Source organism: Anomaloglossus baeobatrachus, chromosome 5, assembly GCF_048569485.1.
Source record: "Anomaloglossus baeobatrachus isolate aAnoBae1 chromosome 5, aAnoBae1.hap1, whole genome shotgun sequence".
In the NCBI taxonomy this organism is placed as follows: domain Eukaryota; kingdom Metazoa; phylum Chordata; class Amphibia; order Anura; family Aromobatidae; genus Anomaloglossus; species Anomaloglossus baeobatrachus.
This window is the reverse complement of record NC_134357.1, coordinates 419281609-419303454: the sequence shown is the minus strand read 5'-3', so window position 1 is coordinate 419303454 and position 21846 is coordinate 419281609. Positions and strand designations below refer to the sequence as shown.

The 21846-nt window shown below is 44.7% G+C and overlaps 1 protein-coding gene across 1 annotated transcript in view; it reads right to left on the bottom strand.

Annotated features, from left to right (window-relative positions):
- The window catches only part of RDM1 (RAD52 motif containing 1), a 34455-nt gene extending 26727 nt beyond the window's left edge, over positions 1 to 7728 (bottom strand). The window contains exon 1 of the mRNA XM_075347737.1: positions 7599 to 7728. Coding sequence (XP_075203852.1) covers positions 7599 to 7697 — 99 coding nt within the window. The 5' untranslated portion in view covers positions 7698 to 7728. The remainder of the gene's footprint in view (positions 1 to 7598) is intronic.
- Positions 7729 to 21846: the final 14118 nt, after the last annotated feature.

The window sequence follows — 21846 nt, the reverse complement described above, 5'->3', positions numbered from 1 at the left end:
GAACGTGGAAAGCATGTTCTAATCCCAAAGTAGCCATGATCTGTTTCATTTAATTCTCCATTGAAGTAAGCACCTCTGTTACTTTCTATAGTTTTGGGAAACCCATATCTGCAAACCACCTTACTTATTACTTTCTTGATGGTAATTGTGGTCTTTGTATTATCTTTCATCACGGTCTAAGCTTCAGACATACCAGGACATATTCATAAGTACCCACCTTAGGCAGCAGTATGTAGTCCACCTGCAGTCTCTGAAATGAGTAATCTGGTTTTGGTGCTGAATTTCTGCATAACTCAAATAGGCCTACCGGGGCTGTGTTTTGCACAAACAAGACATACTTTGCAGCCATATTCGGGAACCCTGGGGCACATCAGTTTTGCAGCACTACCGCACACGTCACACCTTTGCACCGGGGAATGTGCCAGGGCAGCCATCATGGGGAACAGGCAGCGAGGGAGGCAAATCCGGGTGTTTACCTGCCATACCACTGACTCTGACCGTACAGCGCATTGCATTCTGTTCGTTTGAGGGGGCCTGGGTCTGGAAGACCTGAAACCGTTCACGATCAACGGCCACTGGGGCCGGTACGGTGCCAGCCTCCTTTGCTGAAAGGTGGCGCCCCGCACTCTCGGTCACTAAGCTCCCTTAGAGGGCTATGTCTATTATGGCCAGTATTCCTGTCAGAGGTAGTCTTGTTGCTTCTTTAGCCGGCTTGTCGGCCAGTGCATTCCCTACTGCAAGGGGAGTTTGTTCCCGTGCGTGTGCCGATACTTTGACTATGGCTGCCCTTTGGGGAATGGTGAATGCTGCGAGTAGCTGCTCTACCGCCTGCGCATACTTCAGGAAATTACGGCTCCGCCAAATGACGCCAAAGTCGTGTGCTACCCCAAAAGCGTATTGTGAGTCAGAAAATACATTACTCTTCTTACCGTTTCCCAGACTGCACATTACAGCGAATGCCTTCAGCTCAACCTCTTGCGCAGAGTAGCTCGAAGGGAATGGTTCTTACTGCCTTACCATTGTGGACTACTGCATACCCAGTGATGAACAGTCCTTGATCATTGTCCAAAGCTATGGAACCATCTATAAAATACTCAGCAGAGGGGTTAGTGAGTGGTACATCAGTGATATTCGTCAAGTCCTCTGTTTCTGCCTCCACCAATGCCTGACAGTCATGTGTCATATCAAACTGAACTTCTTCATCTGCTAGTTTGAAAAACAGGGGCAAGTCTTGTCTCACGGTCTCTGCCACAGGGACATGTCTTGTCTCATGGTCCCTCCCTCAGGGGCAGGTCTTGTCTCACGGTCTCTCCCACAGGGACATGTCTTGTCTCATGGTCTCTCCCACAGGGACATGTCTTGTCTCATGGTCCCTCCCTCAGGGACATGTCTTGTCTCATGGTCCCTCCCACAGGGGCCGGTCTTGTCTCACGGTCCCTCCCACAGGGACAGGTCTTGTCTCATGGTCCCTCCCTCAGGGGCAGGTCTTGGCTCACGGTCCCTCCCACTTCCCCATCCAAATATTCTCCTCCCTTTTCTACAATCCACTGTTAATCATGCAGCTGGATTTAGACCATTACAGTTTGAGAGCATTATGGGGGAATGTAAAGAGGGAAAAGCTTAATATTTGTCCGGCCTTTATACTGAAAGATGGTGGGTCTGAGCCTGTTGGAGTCTTTCAGATACAGCATGAGGAGCTTGGAGTGAGGGGGCAGCTTAACACTATGTCCTCTGTCTTTCTAATAGAGCTCTGAAACAGCTGCCCAGCTCTTACAGAAGCAGGGGTCACTGTAATAACTGAATGTAGCCTCCCAGAGTAATACTCTGGAGGGTGCTGTCTGCCACCGTGTTCTTGGGTGAGGACGCTGGCTATATGTCCAACCTGCTTGTGGCGGTAAAGGGTTAAAGGTTTTTCCCACGTCTATTTTGCTTATGTGACCACAACTGTCTGGATTTATTCTCGAGTCAAACAACTAGCTTTGGGAATTGTCAGTCAGGATTCGGAGACTACACAGGGTGCCTTCTTTTAAGGGGGGTGGTCACCTTGGGCCCAATTAGGGTAAATTCTATGCAGGTCCCAATTTTCTGCAACACGTCTGTCCTTAAATTAATAAGTGAATATGAGAAAACTAAAACCTGGATCACAAAATAGGAACAGTGAATGTAGTCCCCGGGAGATGACAATGGGGTTGTGGGAGACATCTGAATTGTCAGTTTCCTATGGTGGTGGGGGTCACGATAGTAGTTGTTGCATTTTTGGGACATTTGCCCCTCAATAAAACAAACAAACCCTTTTTGCCCACAAGCCCAACCTTTTACATTGCTGTAGTCTAAGCCTTTAAAGCCTCTAGGGCTGTGACAACCCCACACCCTGATGAAGGTGACACTAATCACAAAACCACACATTGGTTCTGGACATCACACACTAACAAGATGTCCGTAGCGATGTACCATCCTCTCACACATTGTGTTATCTTCCTATGCAGCATGGCTGACATACCTTCAGTCTTTTTAGCTGACACATTTACCATTGCTACTGCTTGCACATTTTCTCATTATATTTTGGTGGGTTTTTTTTTTAAGCACCTTACATTTACACCATTCACTTTTGTATGGTTCTTCATACATTGCTGCTGTAATATACTTCACCATCATTCCATTCTGTTCTATAAACTCATTGCCTTACATACACACGCAGCATGTTACTTTTTATAACTCATGCTGCTTTTTGTATCATTATAGGTCAATACGGGTCTATTCACATTGCTGCTTGTGGTCATCATTATAAACATTCCTTTATAATACAACATTATAAATATTCCTTTTACGTATTTTGATTGTTGTGATGCTGCCCTTTCTCGGTTGTACCCACTGCACCATTTTACTTGTTATCAATAAACATTATTGTGTTATTTCTCCTCTATAATGGTTACATATAGGCTATTTTTTTTCTCCTCACTCTTTTGTGTATTCCTGTAGTTTAGTCTCTTATCTCCTTCTTGTGGTGGATTCCCCCTCTACCCCTCCCTTTTCTTCTACTTGGCTGCAGGGGGGCCAAATTAACGCTTTCCTTTCTAGTTCAGCTCCCCAGGGGATATTCCCTCAAATACATCCATTTCATATTGCTCCACTTTGGGAGACTGGTACAGCGCCCTGGACTGTAGGTCTATGGGCATTTATAACACACCGCAGCAATAGTCCATGAATCTTATCATTATGTTCATACCCAAAACTGAGTATGGTCCTATGCTACAATCTGCAACAGATCTTGTCGCTTATTCTGCCTAAAACCAGTGTCTAATCCTCTGTTAAACTCCATTCTCTGGAAAGTTACCAAGATTAGGTTTTCCTTTGGCCAGATATACCTCCTGAATACCCTGGAGATATGTTCTAAATGTAAGGGTAATTTTACAGGAGATTCAGGATCTAGGTAGCAAGGGCAATATGCCTGGGCATGGGGAAACACAGGACACGCAATATTAGCTCCAGAGGGACTGTGTTGGCCACAGTGTCTGCAGGTCTATCCCAATGATCCTGCATATGGCAGGGGTGCTGAAGGGGGAGGCAGTGCAGGGTTTACATCAGTTATAGAGACTGCAGCGTTCCCTGGGCCTTTATACTATCATAGATTACATATACACCACCATGAATGGTTTAATCTGATTTATGGTCACTCAGTGAGAGACACTTGGATACTTTACCACATTCTAACCTGTTTGTTTTATCTTTCAAACAGTCTTCACATTTGCAGAAAAACGTCTCCCAAAACAAAAAAAAAATTCCAATAACATGTTGCATCAATCCATTGCTTCATTCCCTTTTCGTCTTTCTTCTATATCCTTTGTAGGGACATGGGTGGTACCTCTGAGGCTGATTACGTCCTATAGCTGCCAGTCCTCTGACTGCAACTTCAATGCCCGCAGTTAACCGTAGAACTGAAATGGGCCATAGAGTCTTAACCGCAGAAGACTCTACTCTTCTCCCAGCACCAATTTGCTCGCAAGAGAAGGATTTCTACTCCCAGAACCACTGTTCTCGCAAGAGAAGGATTTCTACTCCCAGAACCACTGTTCTCGCAAGAGAAGAATTTCTAGGAAGCATCAGGTTACCAGCCCTTTGTACCCGTACAATTCTGAGACAGAACCAAACAAATAACAATTCATAAACTCTACTACCAACAGTTATTGGGATTACTTCTACTTCTCAATATAATATATCATGGGAGACTAAGCTAATTTCCTACAAAATCTCCATCTACCTCTGACTCAAACAGATTACATCAAACACAAAAGAGACAGTGTATCCAGACCATATCAGATTTCAACTACTCAAACAAGATCCCTTTCTTGTCCTGTAGAGGGCGCAGCTCCAAAAATAAAATCTTCAATAAGTTTTCCCTCTCTGGCTATATGTTTCTTTGTCTGGATAAACTGGATGATTACAAACTACACCTCCTATTAAGCCAATTCCCATCTTAAATGCAAATTGAAGAGAACATAAACACCAGCACAATGGTTTATCAGATTTTTACAATACATCCGTCACTCAAAGATCAATCAGTCCCACATTAAAGGATCCTCATAGCTTAAAATATAATTCCAGACATAACAGTCATATAGAAAACACAGGACAACATATAATCTTTCAACTGCTGAGATGTTATACTCTTCATTCAATTTCCTTCAACAATCATTCGCACATTTAAAAACACATTGATACATATAACAGATCACAGAAGGCATATCTCTATTATTTCAATCATACACACAAAATCCAAACACTGGCAGAGGTTTGATAAGAATGGTCTTGTTGGACCACTACGTACCCGTCTCGGACCTCCAGAAAGCACTGAAACATTTGTAACACAATGGGTTACTCACCGCGGATTTTGTTCAGTGGTTCCTGGGAAGGTCTTTGTAGTCGGGTCACAGAGAGGTCCAGTTAACCATCCCGGGTTTCTGCACCATGTTCTGTCGTGGAAACCCCTTTCTTGGGAGAGCTAATTTAGGGTGAGATGCAAGGGATCTCCAGATCTGCCAATGTTGGTCCAATTAATAGCGATGCATCGGAGACAAACACAAGAACACAGTCAATGTCCGTGTACCAGGCTTTGTCTGAAACTCAGATGCCCAAACAGTAGTTTATTACAACCACAAAAGAAAAGGGGACGGCTTAGTACATGACCAAAAATGGAATGAAAGTTGGAAATAACAAAATCGTAAATTATGGATCCTGCTGAATTCCTTAAAACCAGATCTGTCCAGTTTCTGGACCTTCAGTAACAAAGAAACTTTAGACAAAGGCCTCTTTAAAGCGACTACGCTCAGTGCTATTGCTTTTATGAATAACACTTATAAAGCTAATACAAAAATACAAAATTATTAAACATATATAAATTGCTTAAATGATAATCAAAACTTAATATAAAATATTAACCATAACAACTCCCACAGGGACATACTAACATGCTAATAGATGGATAGATGGATAGGTGGATGGATAGAGGGATGGATGGATAGAGGGATGGATGGATAGAGGGATGGATGGATAGAGGGATGGATGGATAGAGGGATGGATGGATAGAGGGATGGATGGATGGATAGAGGGATGGATGGATGGATGGATAGAGGGATGGATGGATGGATAGAGGGATGGATGGATGGATAGAGGGATGGATGGATGGATAGAGGGATGGATGGATGGATAGAGGGATGGATGGATGGATAGAGGGATGGATGGATAGAGGGATGGATGGATAGAGGGAAGGATGGATAGAGGGAAGGATGGATAGAGGGATGGATGGATGGATGGATGGATGGATGGATAGAGGGATGGATGGATGGATAGAGGGAAGGATGGATAGATAGAGGGAAGGATGGATAGAGGGAAGGATGGATAGAGGGAAGGATGGATAGAGGGAAGGATGGATAGAGGGAAGGATGGATAGAGGGAAGGATGGATAGAGGGAAGGATAGATAGAGGGAAGGATAGATAGAGGGAAGGATAGATAGAGGGAAGAATGGATGGATAGAGGAATGGATAGAGGGACGGATGGATAGAGGGACGGATGGATAGAGGGACGGATGGATAGAGGGACGGATGGATAGAGGGACGGATGGATAGAGGGAAGGATGGATAGAGGGAAGGATAGATAGAGGGAAGGATAGATAGAGGGAAGGATAGATAGAGGGAAGAATGGATGGATAGAGGAATGGATAGAGGGACGGATGGATAGAGGGACGGATGGATAGAGGGACGGATGGATAGAGGGACGGATGGATAGAGGGACGGATGGATAGAGGGACGGATGGATAGAGGGACGGATGGATAGAGGGACGGATGGATAGAGGGACGGATGGATAGAGGGACGGATGGATAGGGGGACGGATGGATAGAGGGACGGATGGATAGGGGGACGGATGGATAGAGGGACGGATGGATGGATAGAGGGACGGATGGATAGAGGGACGGATGGATAGAGGGACGGATGGATAGAGGGACGGATGGAAGGTGAGCAGTCTTACTAGTCATTAACAGTTCTCTGCATGCACAGTCATAGAGGGAAGACTGTCAATCACTGAGCAGTACCACCCACTGGATGCCTATGTATACAATCACCAAGGATTTGCTGGTCATATGTTCAGTCTTTTCAGCATCCTACTGTCCCATCAGAAACTGCAAAAAAAAAACAAAAAAAAAACTTGGGGGGGGGGGGGTGTCTCTGAAAAGATTTCTGGAAATTAAAAACGCCTTCAAACACTCCAAAAAGTTGGAGCATTCCCTTAAGAAATTTCCATTAAAACACTTGGATGTTTTTGAAGAGGTAAGCGCTTCTCCCCAAATCTCAATCCAATCTGTGGGATGTGCTAAATAAAAAACCTCAAATTGGATCCATCCAGGCCGCAGCTCACAACTCACAGAGCAGGTAGGATCTGCTGCTTCCACCTTGGGGGAGCCTATTTTATTTTTTGGCAGACGCCCCATGAGCTGCCATTTGGTGCCTCTGAGAAGTGCATTCTCCCCAGAAAGCAGGCTCTGAGCAGAATTTCTGCTGTTTTCCAAGTTTAACCCTTTAGATGCAGTGGAGAAAAGTGACCACAGCAGCTAAGCAGTTAGAATGGTGGGAGGAGCCAATGACGTCCCTACTTAACCCCATGATTTGATTGCGGGAAACTGCTACATTGTTTAATGACCAATGTGTGCCTTCACTATGAGGCCCATGGACTTTTATACACCTCCCCCTGCCTGTGAACCAGGGGCTTAGGTAAACCCCACCTAAAGTGGCCCATTTGGAGAGTGCCTTTGGTCAGGATTACATTATTTATAAATATGTGCAGCCACAACAATGGCTACATCTCACGTTTAGGTCTTCCTTGCGTGGCTATTACTAATTTATGGGCAACAGTCAGCGTGTGGGGCTTTAATTTGTCACTCTAAAGCTTTATTTATACGAGAATGCTAACACTTTCAGGACACATCACAAGCACAGTGCGCCGTCAGAAATGCAATCCTGGAAGCAAACAACACGCATGCGCGAGGAAGACCCCGCCCCCGTCAGAGCGCACATTCTGCATAAAATCGGTAACGACCAGACTCACATAAATGGCGCCCTCCGGCAGCTGCGCGGTGATGTTCCACACAAACACGATTTTATTACTCTCTACTGGGATCGTGAAAGACAGAACCTCAGGCTCCATCACCCGGTAGAGACTCGTACGCGCCGAGAATTTAACGTGGACCCTCCTATTTCAACTTTTTGGGCGAATCTCAGTGCTTGAAATTATCACGTGATATCAGGAAGCAACACGTCATCGATGACGTCTGAACGTTAGTAGCCATATTTGTTTTGGGCACTGTACCCATATCACGCCCTGTGCGCCCTGGTGTGGACACTTGTCACTGAAGATTACATATCGTGTGTAAAGCAATGTCAGTGAACGGAATTTATCAGAATTTTACATAATGTGGGAATTGCTTTGCAGTCAGTCACTTATAGTCCAGGTATTGTCACACGGTTAGGCTCTGTTCACACTGGCAGCTTATAACCATATTCTCTCCAAAGGAATGGAAACTGCATTCAAAGCCATTGACTTATAATCACTATCACTTAGTTACATATTGAATGGTGCCATGTGCTGTAGTGCTCACATTGCGACATTTCCCAGGATTTGTCTCTGTAGCGAGAACCTAAGGCTACATCGAGCTCTGAGTAGGTTTTTTTGGGATGGGTCCATTCCTGGAAAAAAAACCGCTCCGAAAGTGCTGTAAAGACTGTTCCTATTCATTTCTATTGTAAAGTTACACTTTGGGGGCAAATGTGAGCAAGACCCCGATTATGATTATAGGGCCAATTGTGTCCGATGATGCCATTGCACGGCCGTTACACATCTCTTAGTGTTACCCTATGGAGGGCGAAGATTCTTGTGCACCCACCCCCATATAGGTATACATTGAAGGGGTTCTCTATGGATTCGATATTGATGACCTATTCTCGGGAAAATCCGATGGGTGGTGTCTGACACCTACACTGTGCGGCTCCGTATGTAGTGGATACTGCCGATCAGCTCATACTCTCTAAATAGTACTTGGCGGCAGAAGACAATCGGTCGTCAATGGAAAAACTGAAGAATCTCTTTAAGGCCTCTTTCACACGTTCGTGAAAAACCACGCACGTTTTTCACGGACGTGTCAGAGGTGCGTATTGCCCTCGGTGAGCTGTGTGTATGGCTTACGTGTGTTCTCCGTGTGTTATCCGTGATAACACACGGAGAACGGGAACTTTCTGCTCACCTGTCCCCGGCGTCGCTGTCCGTGGTGCTGATCCTTGGTCTCCGGTCCTGCCAACTCCCCGCTGCTGCAGCTTCCGGCCGCAGTGAAGTGAATATTCAATTAGCATAATGAGCGGCGGTCGGCAGCAAGTGACAGCAGCGGCAGAGACAGGAGGGCTGGAGAAGGTGAGTAATGTTTTGTTTTTTTTTCTCTCACAGACACGTCTTCTCTCCGGTGCGTGTCACACGCAACACATCCATGTGGTCCGTTTGCGTTCCGTGTGACACGTTTGCGTTCCGTGTGACACCCGTGATGCCAAATTGAAAACAGACATGTCGACGTGAGAAACACACGGATACACGTAAGTACGGAACGGACACACGTTCCGTGCGCAAATACTTACGTGTGTCCTAAACCATAAGAATACCTAGGTCTATGTGTGTACGTGTCTCTGGTACGTGAGAAAACTGTCAAACACGTACCGAAGGCACAAATGTGTGAAAGAGGCCTAAAGGGAACCTGACAGCTGATACAAGCAGAATGATCCACGGGCATTATCTATTAGAATGATCTTAGCCTTAGACCAAAGTCACACTTGTGAATCTCGCATCGCATCACCCAGCACGGCCGCACACTCTCCGAACACGAACGTCTCAGTTGCATAGAAATACATGCAGCCGACCCGCTCCGGTCAGGTGAGTGTGCGGCCGTGCCGGGTGATGTGAGACTCGCGCAAGTTACTTGCAAGTGTGACTCCGGCCTCATATATTACACTGTGAGACACTGCGGGGGACAGAGCCACATTGCTGATTAGTGGAAAAGGCAGGTCCCTGTGGCTTCTCCTCTCCCGCTGAGATTATACACCCAGTATCTGATACCTGATGCTCGTGGATCGGGCAGCATGTATCAGGTGCTATTTATGTCAGGTCCCTTATGTCCTCCAAGCCAGCAGCGTTTACATGTCCAAATTCCCTTCCTAATCAGCCCTGTATAACATCATCCTCTAAAATAAAACTTAAAAAAAACCAAAAAAACATTTCATACCTCAATTTTTCTTATTCAAATTAGGCCTTTGACTAGTCATCGGGGCATTGTTTCCCCAGACTAGTCTGTTCTAAAGTCGGTAATAACATGATTTCCACAAGCCAGCGTCACTGCAGCTCCTGAAAATCTTGCACGTGCGCTCAGCTCACTTCGGCAGTGTCAGTGCACCTCAAAAGCCGGGTGTACATGTCCTAGCTTTAGAGTGGTGCACTGTGCATGATTGGAGAACAGCTTCTGCACTCCTGATCATGTACAGTGCGCCTCTCTGAATCTGGGACGCATACACCGCATACATATGCTTCTGAAGCACACCGACGCTGCCGAAATGAGTCACACGCATGCTCTAGATTTCCATAAGGTTTATAAATGCTTTTTGAAACAGTGATTTTAGAGAATAATGTTATACAGGGTTAGGCCTCTTTCACACGTACGTGCCTCCGGTTCGTGTTTGGCAGTTTTCTCACGTACCGGAGACACGTACACACGTAGACCTATGTATTCCTATGGTTTTGGACACACGTAAGTATTTGCGCACGGAACGCGTGTCCGTTCCGTACTTACGTGTGTCTGTGTGTTTCTCACGCCGACATGTCCATTTTCTCTCCGGCATCATGGCTGTCACACGGAACGCAAACGTGTCACACGTAATGCAAACGGACCACACGGCAGACGTGTCACTGAGGGGAAAACGCACCTCTGACACGTCCGTGAAAAACATGCGTGATTTTCTCAAAAGTGTGAAAGAGGCCTTAGGCAGGGATTTTGGCATACACAGGTGAATGCTGCTGGGTTGGAGGGGATAGGGGACCTCACAGGTTCCTACAAGTGACAAATTTCAGCTGTAAATCCTCAACAAAATGAGTTTCTTGCAGGCTTCCCCATATTCCAGCAAAAGACAGCAGCACAGATCTCCTGAGCTTCCATGCTGCCCTGTACAGTCTCCTCCTACATCGGGGGAATCCTCCTGGCTCAGAGAGTCTCCCAGAGCCATCACAATAGTGACCCTGGCACAGGAGCCAATCTCAGTCTTTTTCTTAGGTCAGGGTCACACGACTATAGATTCCGTAATCCGAGATAATCGGGCCAGTTTTGCTAATGACACTCTAATCAGTGTCATCTTAGTGTGGTCAGATTCCCTCAGATGTGAGAATCATAGCACACTGTGAGAAGATGGAGAGCAAAATGTCTCCATCATCTCCATTCTGTGAGTTCAGCGGAACTTGGACTGCACTCAGAAGTCATCCAAATGCAGTCCAGTGTGTTCCACACCTGTAGAGTTGAATGGGATAATCTCACTCGATTTGTGCGTCAAATCACAACATGCTGACATTTTTTTTCTCATGCCAAATCGGTATGTGGAAAAAGCGCTGATCATCCCTGCCCCATTACATATCATTGGTCCGAGTGATACACAATAAAAAAAAAAAAAAAATCAGAAGCAGTAGTCCAATATATACAGTGGAGTGAGCGAGCCCTTAGGTTATGTGTACACGATCAGGACCTGCTGCGTCTTGGACATGGTGGGTCCTGACCTGCGGGGCTGTGAGTCTCCTCCGTAGGAGACCGCAGCTGCTTGTGCCCATTATCCAGGCTCGGGCAATTGTGGTTTCTCTCTTCTGTTCACCCTGCGGAGAACACTCATGTCTCCGCAGCAAAGAATTCACATGCTTGTAGCTCAGAGAGCCGCACCGCAGGTCAGTTTTCGCTGTGATCTGTACACGCACAGTGGGCACGGGATTTCTAAAAATTCCATTTACAGTGCTTGTACCGTACAATGCAGCGTTTTGGATGCAGCTGAAACACGCTCCATCAAAACCGCTGCAAACACTGATCGTGGGCACGCATCCTTAGGCCTGTTTCAGACATCAGTGATTCTGGTACGTTTGTGCTTTTTTTTTATATGTACCAGAATCACTGACATACACAGACCCATTATAATCAATGGGTCTGCGCACACATCAGTGATTTTTCACTGACCGTATCTCCGTGCGGCGTACACGTGTATCCATGATTGCCGCACGGAGACATGTCCATTTTTTTCTGGCATCACTGATGTCCCACGGACCACGCAGTGGTGTGATCCGTGAAACACGTGCCAGAAAAACGTGCATATAAAATAAAAATCATTTTTACTCACCCGGCTCCAGCGACGCTCTCTTTAGCCTGTTCTGCCTGCTGCTTCTGAGCCGGCTCATTACTGTCGTGCTTATTCATTAATGGACGACACAGCCGACCCGGAAGCAGCTGCTGCGAGGGTCAGCGCTGGCCGGATGCTGCACCGTGGGAGCGTTCAGCACCAAGGAGAGCGGGAGCGGGCACAGGTGAGTTAATCTCTATGTGCAATCACGGACCACGGAGAATGGAGCCCGGATTGCACTTAGACAACCCACGTGTGCCGTGATGCACGGCACACGGAGGGACATGTGCGTGTTTTACACGTTAGTGAAGAACGTCTGTGTTTTTCACTGACGTGTGAAACGGGCCTTAGGCTGAATTCACAAGTCTGTATTATACGCTTTATGCTCACACTGCACTGCCTGGCTGACTGACAGCAACTTTTCCCAAACTGAAAGCCTTACTTATGCCTATCAGGCTGTTAGTTCAGGTCAGCAGAACCACGGTGAGTTCAGCCCTAAAGCAAGTTTCACAAAATTAGGATTTTTTTACTTTACGTTTCCTGATATATGTACACCTACTTACTTGACAAAGATTGTGTACTTTGGTCTTTTTGACGTTTTCCAGGAGGTGATAGGTCCTCTACAAAGTGATAAAGCCCTGCAATATACCGTGATCACAAAGCATAGAGCGCCTTGTGGACCCCGGGGATAAAGTCATTGGATATACGGAAAGATCATAGTCCATTATGTCCATATTCTCAGTCCCAAAGCAACAGAAAGGTCCCTGATCATGCAATGGAACAGCTCAGATCATGACGGCCTCTTATATTGGATTCAGAGCAATACTTTCTTGTGGAATTAGTAAAGCAGTCAACAATGGCACACTTATTTCTGGGGGTTAACCTTTTTCAATGAAATGCAGAAAAAAGAGGATGTCCAGCTCTTCAGGCAAAGAATCACATCTTTATTTCATCATGCAGACACAGAGAATGACATGACCATCCCTACGCGTTTCAGGTGAAAACACTCACCCTTAATCATGATGCTGGAGAGACGGCGCTACAGAGTTTATATGCAAATGCTGATTAGCAGAACAGATGTTTAAATCACTTAAGCACTTTACATATTCAAAAATAAAGTTACCATGAAAGTTATTACATGTAAAATAAAATACAAATACAAATGCAATATAGGTATCAATAGTTTTCTGGAGTAAGTTAGGAATGTATATAAATTCTGACATATCAATTATGGTGCACAAATATATATATGCAGATATAACATCTACAAGTAAGTGCACATAAAATATATGCAAATGCATGACTATATACATGAATGAATCTGCACATATATGAGGATGCACACAGGAATTTTTTATGTGCATAGCTACAATATTTTTTTTAAAAATGTATTTATGTCCCCCTCATGTGCTATTAAAAAATCATGCTACCTTTAATTACAATTTTGGGTACAAAATGACCAGAGTTGCCTAAAATGGGGGCTGTCTAAAACACAGAAGTGGGGCGTCTGGAAAAATAGATTTTAACCGGGCATCTTTTTGCAGTAATGGTTGTAGTTTCCGTGCAGCTCCTCTAAACACCTCCAGATGTGGATTGTAGGTGACTACAAGAGGGACCTGGTTGTTTTCTTCTTTAGTTTTATAATGTAGGAGATGGTTTCTTGATATTCTGGTGGCTTTTGTAATCTGGTTTTCAATTGTTCTTGGGTGGGAGCCTTGATTCAGAAAGGTTTTTCTGAGGCCCTCAAGGTGATTGTCTCTATCTGTACTGTTGGAACATATCCGATTGTACCTGATAGCCTGGCTGTATACAATAGAGTTTTTTATGTGTTTTGGATGAAAACTGTCCCATTTCAGGTATGTTGGACGGTCAATTGGCTTCTTGTACAGGGATGTCTCTATTTCATTGTTCCGTAGTTTAATGACGGTGTCCAAGAAGTTGATTTCAGTGCAGGAGTAGTTGAGTGTTAGGTTGATGGTGGGATGAAACTGATTAAATTGTTCATGGAAGGTCTTCAGCTGCTGCTCTGACTCTGTCCAGATAATTAAAATATCATCAATGTAATGGTAGTAGACCTGAGGCCTGATAGGACAAGAGGATAAAATGTCACTCTCAAGCTTGGCCATGAAAAGATTTGCATATTGTGGTGCCATTTTGCTTCCCATTGCAGTCCCAGTCTCCTGTAGATATATAAGGAATAACGTTTGGAACACCATTCTAAGTCTGAACTGGGTGCAAAAACCTAAAAAAAATCACTATGGGGAGATAAGGTATGCACACCAGTGACTATGTAAGGGGAATACATGTAATAGCAGAAACTGCTGTGTGAATACTGACTTGAAAAATCCAATAGCTGTATGTAAGAATGAAAATATGAAAATGGAACCTGCATTACTGCCATGAACATATGAATCAAGAGAAATTTAGCTACTGAATTGATCAATGCAATAGAGCCCCAACACTACGCCAAAGTATTTCTCTACGTTGGGGTCCCTAGCTTGTGTGTGTCCTCTCATGCAGTTAAAAAACTTACCGTGTATGGGAAGCTGAGACCCAGGCTATTTATGCGTATGATATGGATTGGCAATAGGTGTGGTTGGGGAGGGTTCACAAACGAAAAACTACTAACAAATAAGGAATAACGTTTGGAACACTATTCTAAGTCTGAACTGGGTGCAAAAACCTAAAAAAACATCACTATGGGGAGATAAGGTATGCACACCAGTGACTATGCAAGGGGAATACATGTAATAGCAGAAACTGCTGTGTGAATACTGACTTGAAAAATCCAATAGCTATATGTAAGAGTGAAAATGTGAAAAATGGAATCTGCATTACTGCCATGAACATATGAATCAAGAGAAATTTAGCTACTGAATTGATCAATGCAATAGAGCCCCAACACTACGCCAAAGTATTTCTCTACGTTGGGGTCCCTAGCTTGTGTGTGTCCTCTCATGCAGTTAAAAAACTTACCGTGTATGGGAAGCTGAGACCCAGGCTATATATGCGTATGATATGGATTGGCAATAGGTGTGATTGGGGAGGGTTCACAAACGAAAAACTACTAACAACAGTTCCTGTATTTTCCAGGAAAACTTTGCAAGCATTTAATCCATCCTGGTGTGGAATATTCGAGTACAAGGATCCCACATCCATGGTAGCAAGGATGGTTCCCTCTGGAAGAGGACCTATTGCTGATAGTTTTTTCAATAGGTCAGTAGTGTCCTGGATGTCCTGGATGTAGCTGGTTGTATCCCTTACCAAGGGTTTAAGGATACTTTCTACCCATCCAAAGACTTGTTCAGTGAGGGTGCCCACACATGAAATGATGGGTCTTCCTGGGTTTCCAGATTTGTGAATTTCGGGAAGCATGTAGAATGTGCCTATTCTTGGACTCACCGGTATCAGTTCATCAGTTCTTATGGATATGTCAGGCAGACAAGAGGCCAACTTGTTAAGTTCCTTGTAATAGTCCTGTGTAGGGTCAGACTCCAATTTCAAAAACTATCAGCAATAGGTCCTCTTCCAGAGGGAACCATCCTTGCTACCATGGATGTGGAATCCTTGTACTCGAATATTCCACACCAGGATGGATTAAATGCTTGCAAACTTTTCCTGGAAAATACAGGAACTGATGCCAATTCTGTGGTGAAGCTTACAAAATTCATCCTCACCCATAATTACTTTGCATTTGACAATGACATATCTACAGGAGACTGGGACTGCAATGGGAAGCAAAATGGCACCACAATATGCAAATCTTTTCATGGCCAAGCTTGAGAGTGACTTTTTATCCTCTTGTCCTATCAGGCCTCTGGTCTACTACCGTTACATTGATGATATTTTAATTATCTGGACAGAGTCTGAGCAGCAGCTAAAGACCTTCCATGAACAATTTAATCAGTTTCATCCCACCATCAACCTAAAGCTGGGTTTACACACTGCAACATCGCAAAGGACATCGCTGAAACGTCACCGGTTTTGTGACGTAACAGCGACCTCCCTAAGTCGCTGGTGAGCTGTCAAACAGGCAAACCTGGCCAACAACGCAACAGCGATCCGGACCTGCAGAGCGACCTAGCTGGTTGTTGGGGACGTTGATAAGCAGCCTTTTGAAAGGGAAGTTGCTAACAAAGTCGCTGCAAAGTCTTTCACACACTGAAACTTTCCAGCGATGCTTGCTGCACAGCGGGAAACAAAGGACCTAGGAATGGTCCTGAACGATTTGTAACGATTACAACTTCACAGCAGGGGCCGGGTCGCTGATAGGTTTCACACACTGCAACATCGCAAACAACATCGCTATTGCGTCACAAAACCGGTGACGTTACAGCGATGTCGTTTGAGATGTTGCAGTGTGTAAACCCAGCTTTACACTCAACTACTCCTGCACTGAAATCAACTTCTTGGACACCGTCATTAAATTACGGAACAATGAAATACAGACATCCCTGGACAAGAAGCCAATTGACCGTCCAACATACCTGAAATGGGACAGTTTTCATCCAAAACACATAAAAAACTCTATTGTATACAGCCAGGCTATCAGGTACAATCGGATATGTTCCAACAGTACAGATAGAGACAATCACCTTGAGGGCCTCAGAAAAACCTTTCTGAATCAAGGCTCCCACCCAAGAACAATTGAAAACCAGATTGTAAGAGCCACCAGAACATCAAGGAACCATCTGCTACATTATAAAACTATAGAAGAAAACAACCAGGTCCCTCTTGTAATCACCTACAATCCACATCTGGAGGTGTTAAGAGCAGCTGCACGGAAACTACAACCATTACTGCAAAAAGATGCCCGGTTAAAATCTATTTTTCCAGACCCCCCACTGTGTTTTAGACAGCCCCCCGAATCTAAGAAGCATCATTGTCAGAAGCTCCCTGTCCTCTCCAACACCAACAGGAACATTTCCCTGCAACCAGAAAAAATGTAAGACCTATCCATTAATATTGACAACGGACAAGATAAAGATTCCCAGATCACATCAGGACTACAAGATCCCAGGTACCTTCAGCTGCACCACAACTAATGTGGTGTACTTGATTATATGTACCAAATGTCCAACTGGGGGTCTGTATGTAGGGGAGACAGGACAACAGCTCAGGACAAGGATGAATTCTCACCGCCACACAATTAGGGAAAAAAGGATGGATCTACCTGTGGCAAACATTTTTGTAACCCAGACGACAGCATCATGGACATGAAATTGCTGGTATTGAAAGGAAACTTCAAGTCCCAGAGAGACAGGAGATTAGGGGAGTACAAACTTATGATGACCTTTGACACATTCAGAGAAGGAATGAATGTGTCACATGGATTTGTGTCTTTTTACATCAGTTAAGAGCTGTGCTCCTCTGACCACCCGAGCGTGTCACAGCCCGGACCAGACCCTTATCAGAGGACAATAAAACTTTCACACTGAACTGCAGCAATATTTATGGCCACAACAGTTTGCCCACCTGCCATAGTGATAGTTCTGTTTCATGTAACTTGTTTTTTTGTTTTTTACTGCACTATTCTAAGTCCTGTTGTGTATAAATATGTGACTCTTCAGATTTTGTGTTATACCATGCCTGATGAAGAGACCTGAGTAGTCTCGAAAGCTTGCAATTATTACCATCTTTTCAGTTAGCCATTAAAAGGTATCAACCACTGAGGACTCTGTTCTTTTAAACAATTTTTTTTATCTCTACTGGCTAACACAGTACAAAGATATATTTTACTTGTATCAAAATAGATGTTATTTATAGCATTCATTTTCGGTTTCTTTAAAAAGATACCACTTTACTTTTTTATATATATATATATATATATATATATACATTTATTTTTTTTATTTTTTAGGACTTAATAGGAATATGAATATGGCAGGCATGGTGACATAAGTTAATGGCTCATATGGAAACAGACAGACACCTTCCGATCACTTAGAGGTGCTCCCGACATCACCCCATAACTATTTAGATGCCAGAGTCAGTATTGACCTCAGCATCTAAGGGTGTAAACAACCAGGAAAGGATAATTTCCAATACCAGCGGTTCATTACAGCGAGCCCCCGCTGGTGATTGTAATGGAGCTGTACCGGCACCTTCTCCATGATGTACTTGTGTCAGTGAGGAGTACCAACCTCCTAAGGCTGCTTTCACACATCCGGTAGGTGCAGAGCCGGCCAATCCGGCTCTAAAACCTATGCAACGGATGCGGCGACAATACCGGATCCTTTGCATAAGTTTTTTACATGCGGCCAGTCCAGTTTTTGCCGCTTGCGGCAGGCTACTGAGCATGCGCAGTGGAAAAAACCGCATGCGGCGGCCAGATGCGGTTTTTGCCGCAGGACGCCGCATGCGGCGTCCATAGGCATGCATTGCAAATTGCACCGCATCGGCCGGATGCGGCACGATGAGGGTTTTTTTTGCCGGACAAAAAAATGTGCCAGGCAAGGTTACATCCGGCGGCCGCATCAACTAAATCTGTCGCATGCGGCAAAAACCGGACCGAACGCAAGCCCATGTGGCACAATAAGGCACTAATGTAAGTATGCAAAAAAACCACAACCAGCGGCAAAAAAAAAAACGGTTGCGTTTTATCTGCAAAGCGCCGGATTGTGCCGCACAGGAAAAACCGGATGTGTGAAAGCAGCCTTAGGTAACAGTACATCATAGAAAGAGGTCGGAGGACTTCTCAATTTTAGCTCAGGTCTCTGCGGTGGTCCCACCCAAATCCTATTTGGAAAGAGAACTCCGGCACACTGCAGGGATCACCCAGACACGCTCCACGCTGAGCAGCACATGGATCATATCTCACACCCGGTCCAGACGGAGTTAGCATACTACTACTGTTTCCTGCATTAGGCTGTGTGCACACGTTGCGTTTTTTACCGCGGAAACGCTGCGTTTAGAATCGCAGCGTTTCAGTGGCAAATTGCATGCGTTCAGCTTTCCCAGCAAAGTGTATGAGAAAGCCGAAAAATCGGTGCGGAAAGAAAACCAGCATGTCACTTCTTTTGTGCGTTGTGGCTGCGTTCTCTCCATTGAAATCAATGATGCGGGTCAGAACGCAGCTACACCGCAGTTCGCTGCATTTTTGTTGCGGTCCGCGGGCTTTATCGGCATGCCAGAACGCAGGCATTTACCTGGAAGTGAGGTCAAGAGGTTTTTCCTGGGAAGAACACGGTCCCTACAGTCAAACATGGCGGAAGTTCCCTGATGTTTTGGGGTTGCTTTGCTGCCTCTGGCACTGGACTGCTTGACCGTGTGCATGGCATTATGAAGTCTGAAGACTACCAACAAATTTTGCAGCATAACGTAGGGCCCAGTGTGAGAAAGCTGGGTCTTCCTCAGAGGTCATGGGTCTTCCAGCAGGACAATGACCCAAAACACACTTCAAAAAGCACTAGAAAATGGTTGATAGAAAGCACTGGAGACTACTAAAGTGGCAGCAATGAGTGCAGTCCTGAATCCCATAGAACACCTGTGGAGAGATCTCAAAATGGCAGTTTGGAGAAGGCTCCCTTCAAATCTCAGGGACCTGGAGCAGTTTGCCAAAAAAGAATGGTCTAAAATTCCAGGAGAGCATTGTAAGAAACTCACTGATGGTGACCGGAAGCGGTTGTTCGCAGTTATTTTGGCTAAAGTTGTGAAACCAAGTATTAGGCTAAGGGTGCCAATACTTTTGACTGGCCCATTTTTGGAGTTTTGTGTGAAATGATCAATGATTTGATTTTTGTTTTATTCTCTTTTGTGTTTTTTCATTGCAAGCAAAAAAATGAAGATTATTATACCAAAGAATTTGTGATTGCAATCATTTTCAAGAAGATACTGAGTATTATCTGACAGAATTGCAGGGGTACTTTTGGCCAGCACTTTATATGTTACACTAAGGGCCAGATTCATTATTGCATTTGTGCCTATTGTCTGGCTTTTTAACACTTTCCTTTTTCAACTGCATTCTATATGTTCGCTTCTTTTGTCAACTTTTTTTTTTTAGATATTTGGAGGCAGATGCGTCAGTTTAAGTCTTTAACAGTTTCAAAAAACCTTGTGCAAATTACTCCAGTTTCACCCAGGCGAGATTATATATATATTATATATATATATATATATATATATATATATATATATATATATATATATATTTAAAATTGTGACATTTTAAGTGATGAATTCAGCATCAAGACTTTTTGTAGTGCTGCTGGCTCATTTTTAAAAAGGGAATGTCAGCAGGTTTTTGACAGCTACAATGTAGACAAGGAGATTCTGAATCAAGCCATTCTGAAGAAAAAAAAAAAATAAATTTAGAGTTTCTAGTTCCGCTATGTTAATCACAAAGTAACAAACCCTTTGACTTAAGGTCCAGTCACACTAAGCAACTTACCAGCGATCCCAACAACGATAGGGATCGCTGGTAAGTTGCTAGGAGGTTGCTGGTGAGCTGTCACACTGCGACGCTCCAGCGATCCCACCAGCAACCTGACCTGGCAGGGATCGCTGGAGCGTGGCTACACGAGTTGCTGGTGAGCTCACCAGCAACCAGTGACCAGCCCCCAGTCTCCTAGTTACAGCACACATCAGGTTAATTAACCCGATGTGTGCTGCAGCTAAATGTGCACAGAGCAGGGAGCAGCGCACACTGCTTAGTGCTGGCTCCTTGCTCTCCTAGTTACAGCACACATCGGGTTAATTACCTGATGTGTGCTGCAGCTACATGTGCACAGAGCAGGAGCCGGCAGCACAGGCAGTGAGAGCGGCGGAGGCTGGTATCAAAGGTAAATATCGGGTAACCAAGGACAGGGCTTCTTGGTTACCCGATGTTTACATTGGTTACCAGCCTCAGCAGAAGCTGGCTCCCTGCTCACTGCACATTAGTTGTTGCTGTCTCGCTGTCACACACAGCGATCTGTGCTTCACAGCAGGACAGCAACAACTAAAAAATGGCCCAGGACATTCAGCAACAACCAACGACCTCACAGCAGGGGCCAGGTTGTTGCTGGATGTCACACACAGCAACATCGCTAGCAACGTCACAAAAGTTGTTCGTTACCAGCGATGTTGCTAGCGATGTTGCTTAGTGTGACGGGGCCTTTACTAAACAATTGCACCCACAGATAAGAGGCATGGTTGCTTTTTGTTTGTGTTTTTTTTTAAACCCCCTACAGCATGCTGTCAGCTTACATAGCAAAAACCTGCTGACAGTCCATTTAATTATCAACATCTACAGGCCACAAGACTACATAAAAGGCCTGTGATGTGGCTGCGGTGTGCAATAAATACCACATCCAGATTCAAGGTTGCATCAATTAACTGATCATATCTCAGTGTTACTACAAACGCCTACGCTCGTTCGCCCACGTATGGTGGGAAACTGCATGTAATCTTATGGACTGCACCTGAGACTTGATAGATTTAAAGGGTCTCTGTCGGCAGAGGATAATTGTGCAAACTGCAGTACCTACGACTAAGGACTGACAACCAAAACAAGTCGGTGTTCTGTGTTTTAGGTTTTTTAAAAAAAATTCAATAAATGTTAGTTTTATCCATATTGCTGCTGGACAAACACTTCTTTGTCTACATGGGAGGTGGATTGAAGTGATTAGCCCCGCCATGACGCACTAGTGTCTGTACTTTGTTTACACAGTCATCCTGGGCTGATCAGTTCCTTTTAGAACTGTTCAAACAAAGTTGAGTTGCTGGGTGCACCTTTGGTGGCGTAAACAGTTAAGAGGTTGTCCACTACTTTTACATTGATGGCCTGTCCTTAGGATAGGTACAATGTCTTATCGTTCGGGGTCCGATATCCTCACAGTTCAGCAGTTTTTGGCCCCAGCGGCAGTAGCAGGAGGCTGGAAATGCTCAGTTCTGCAGATACCCAGTCTGATAGTGGA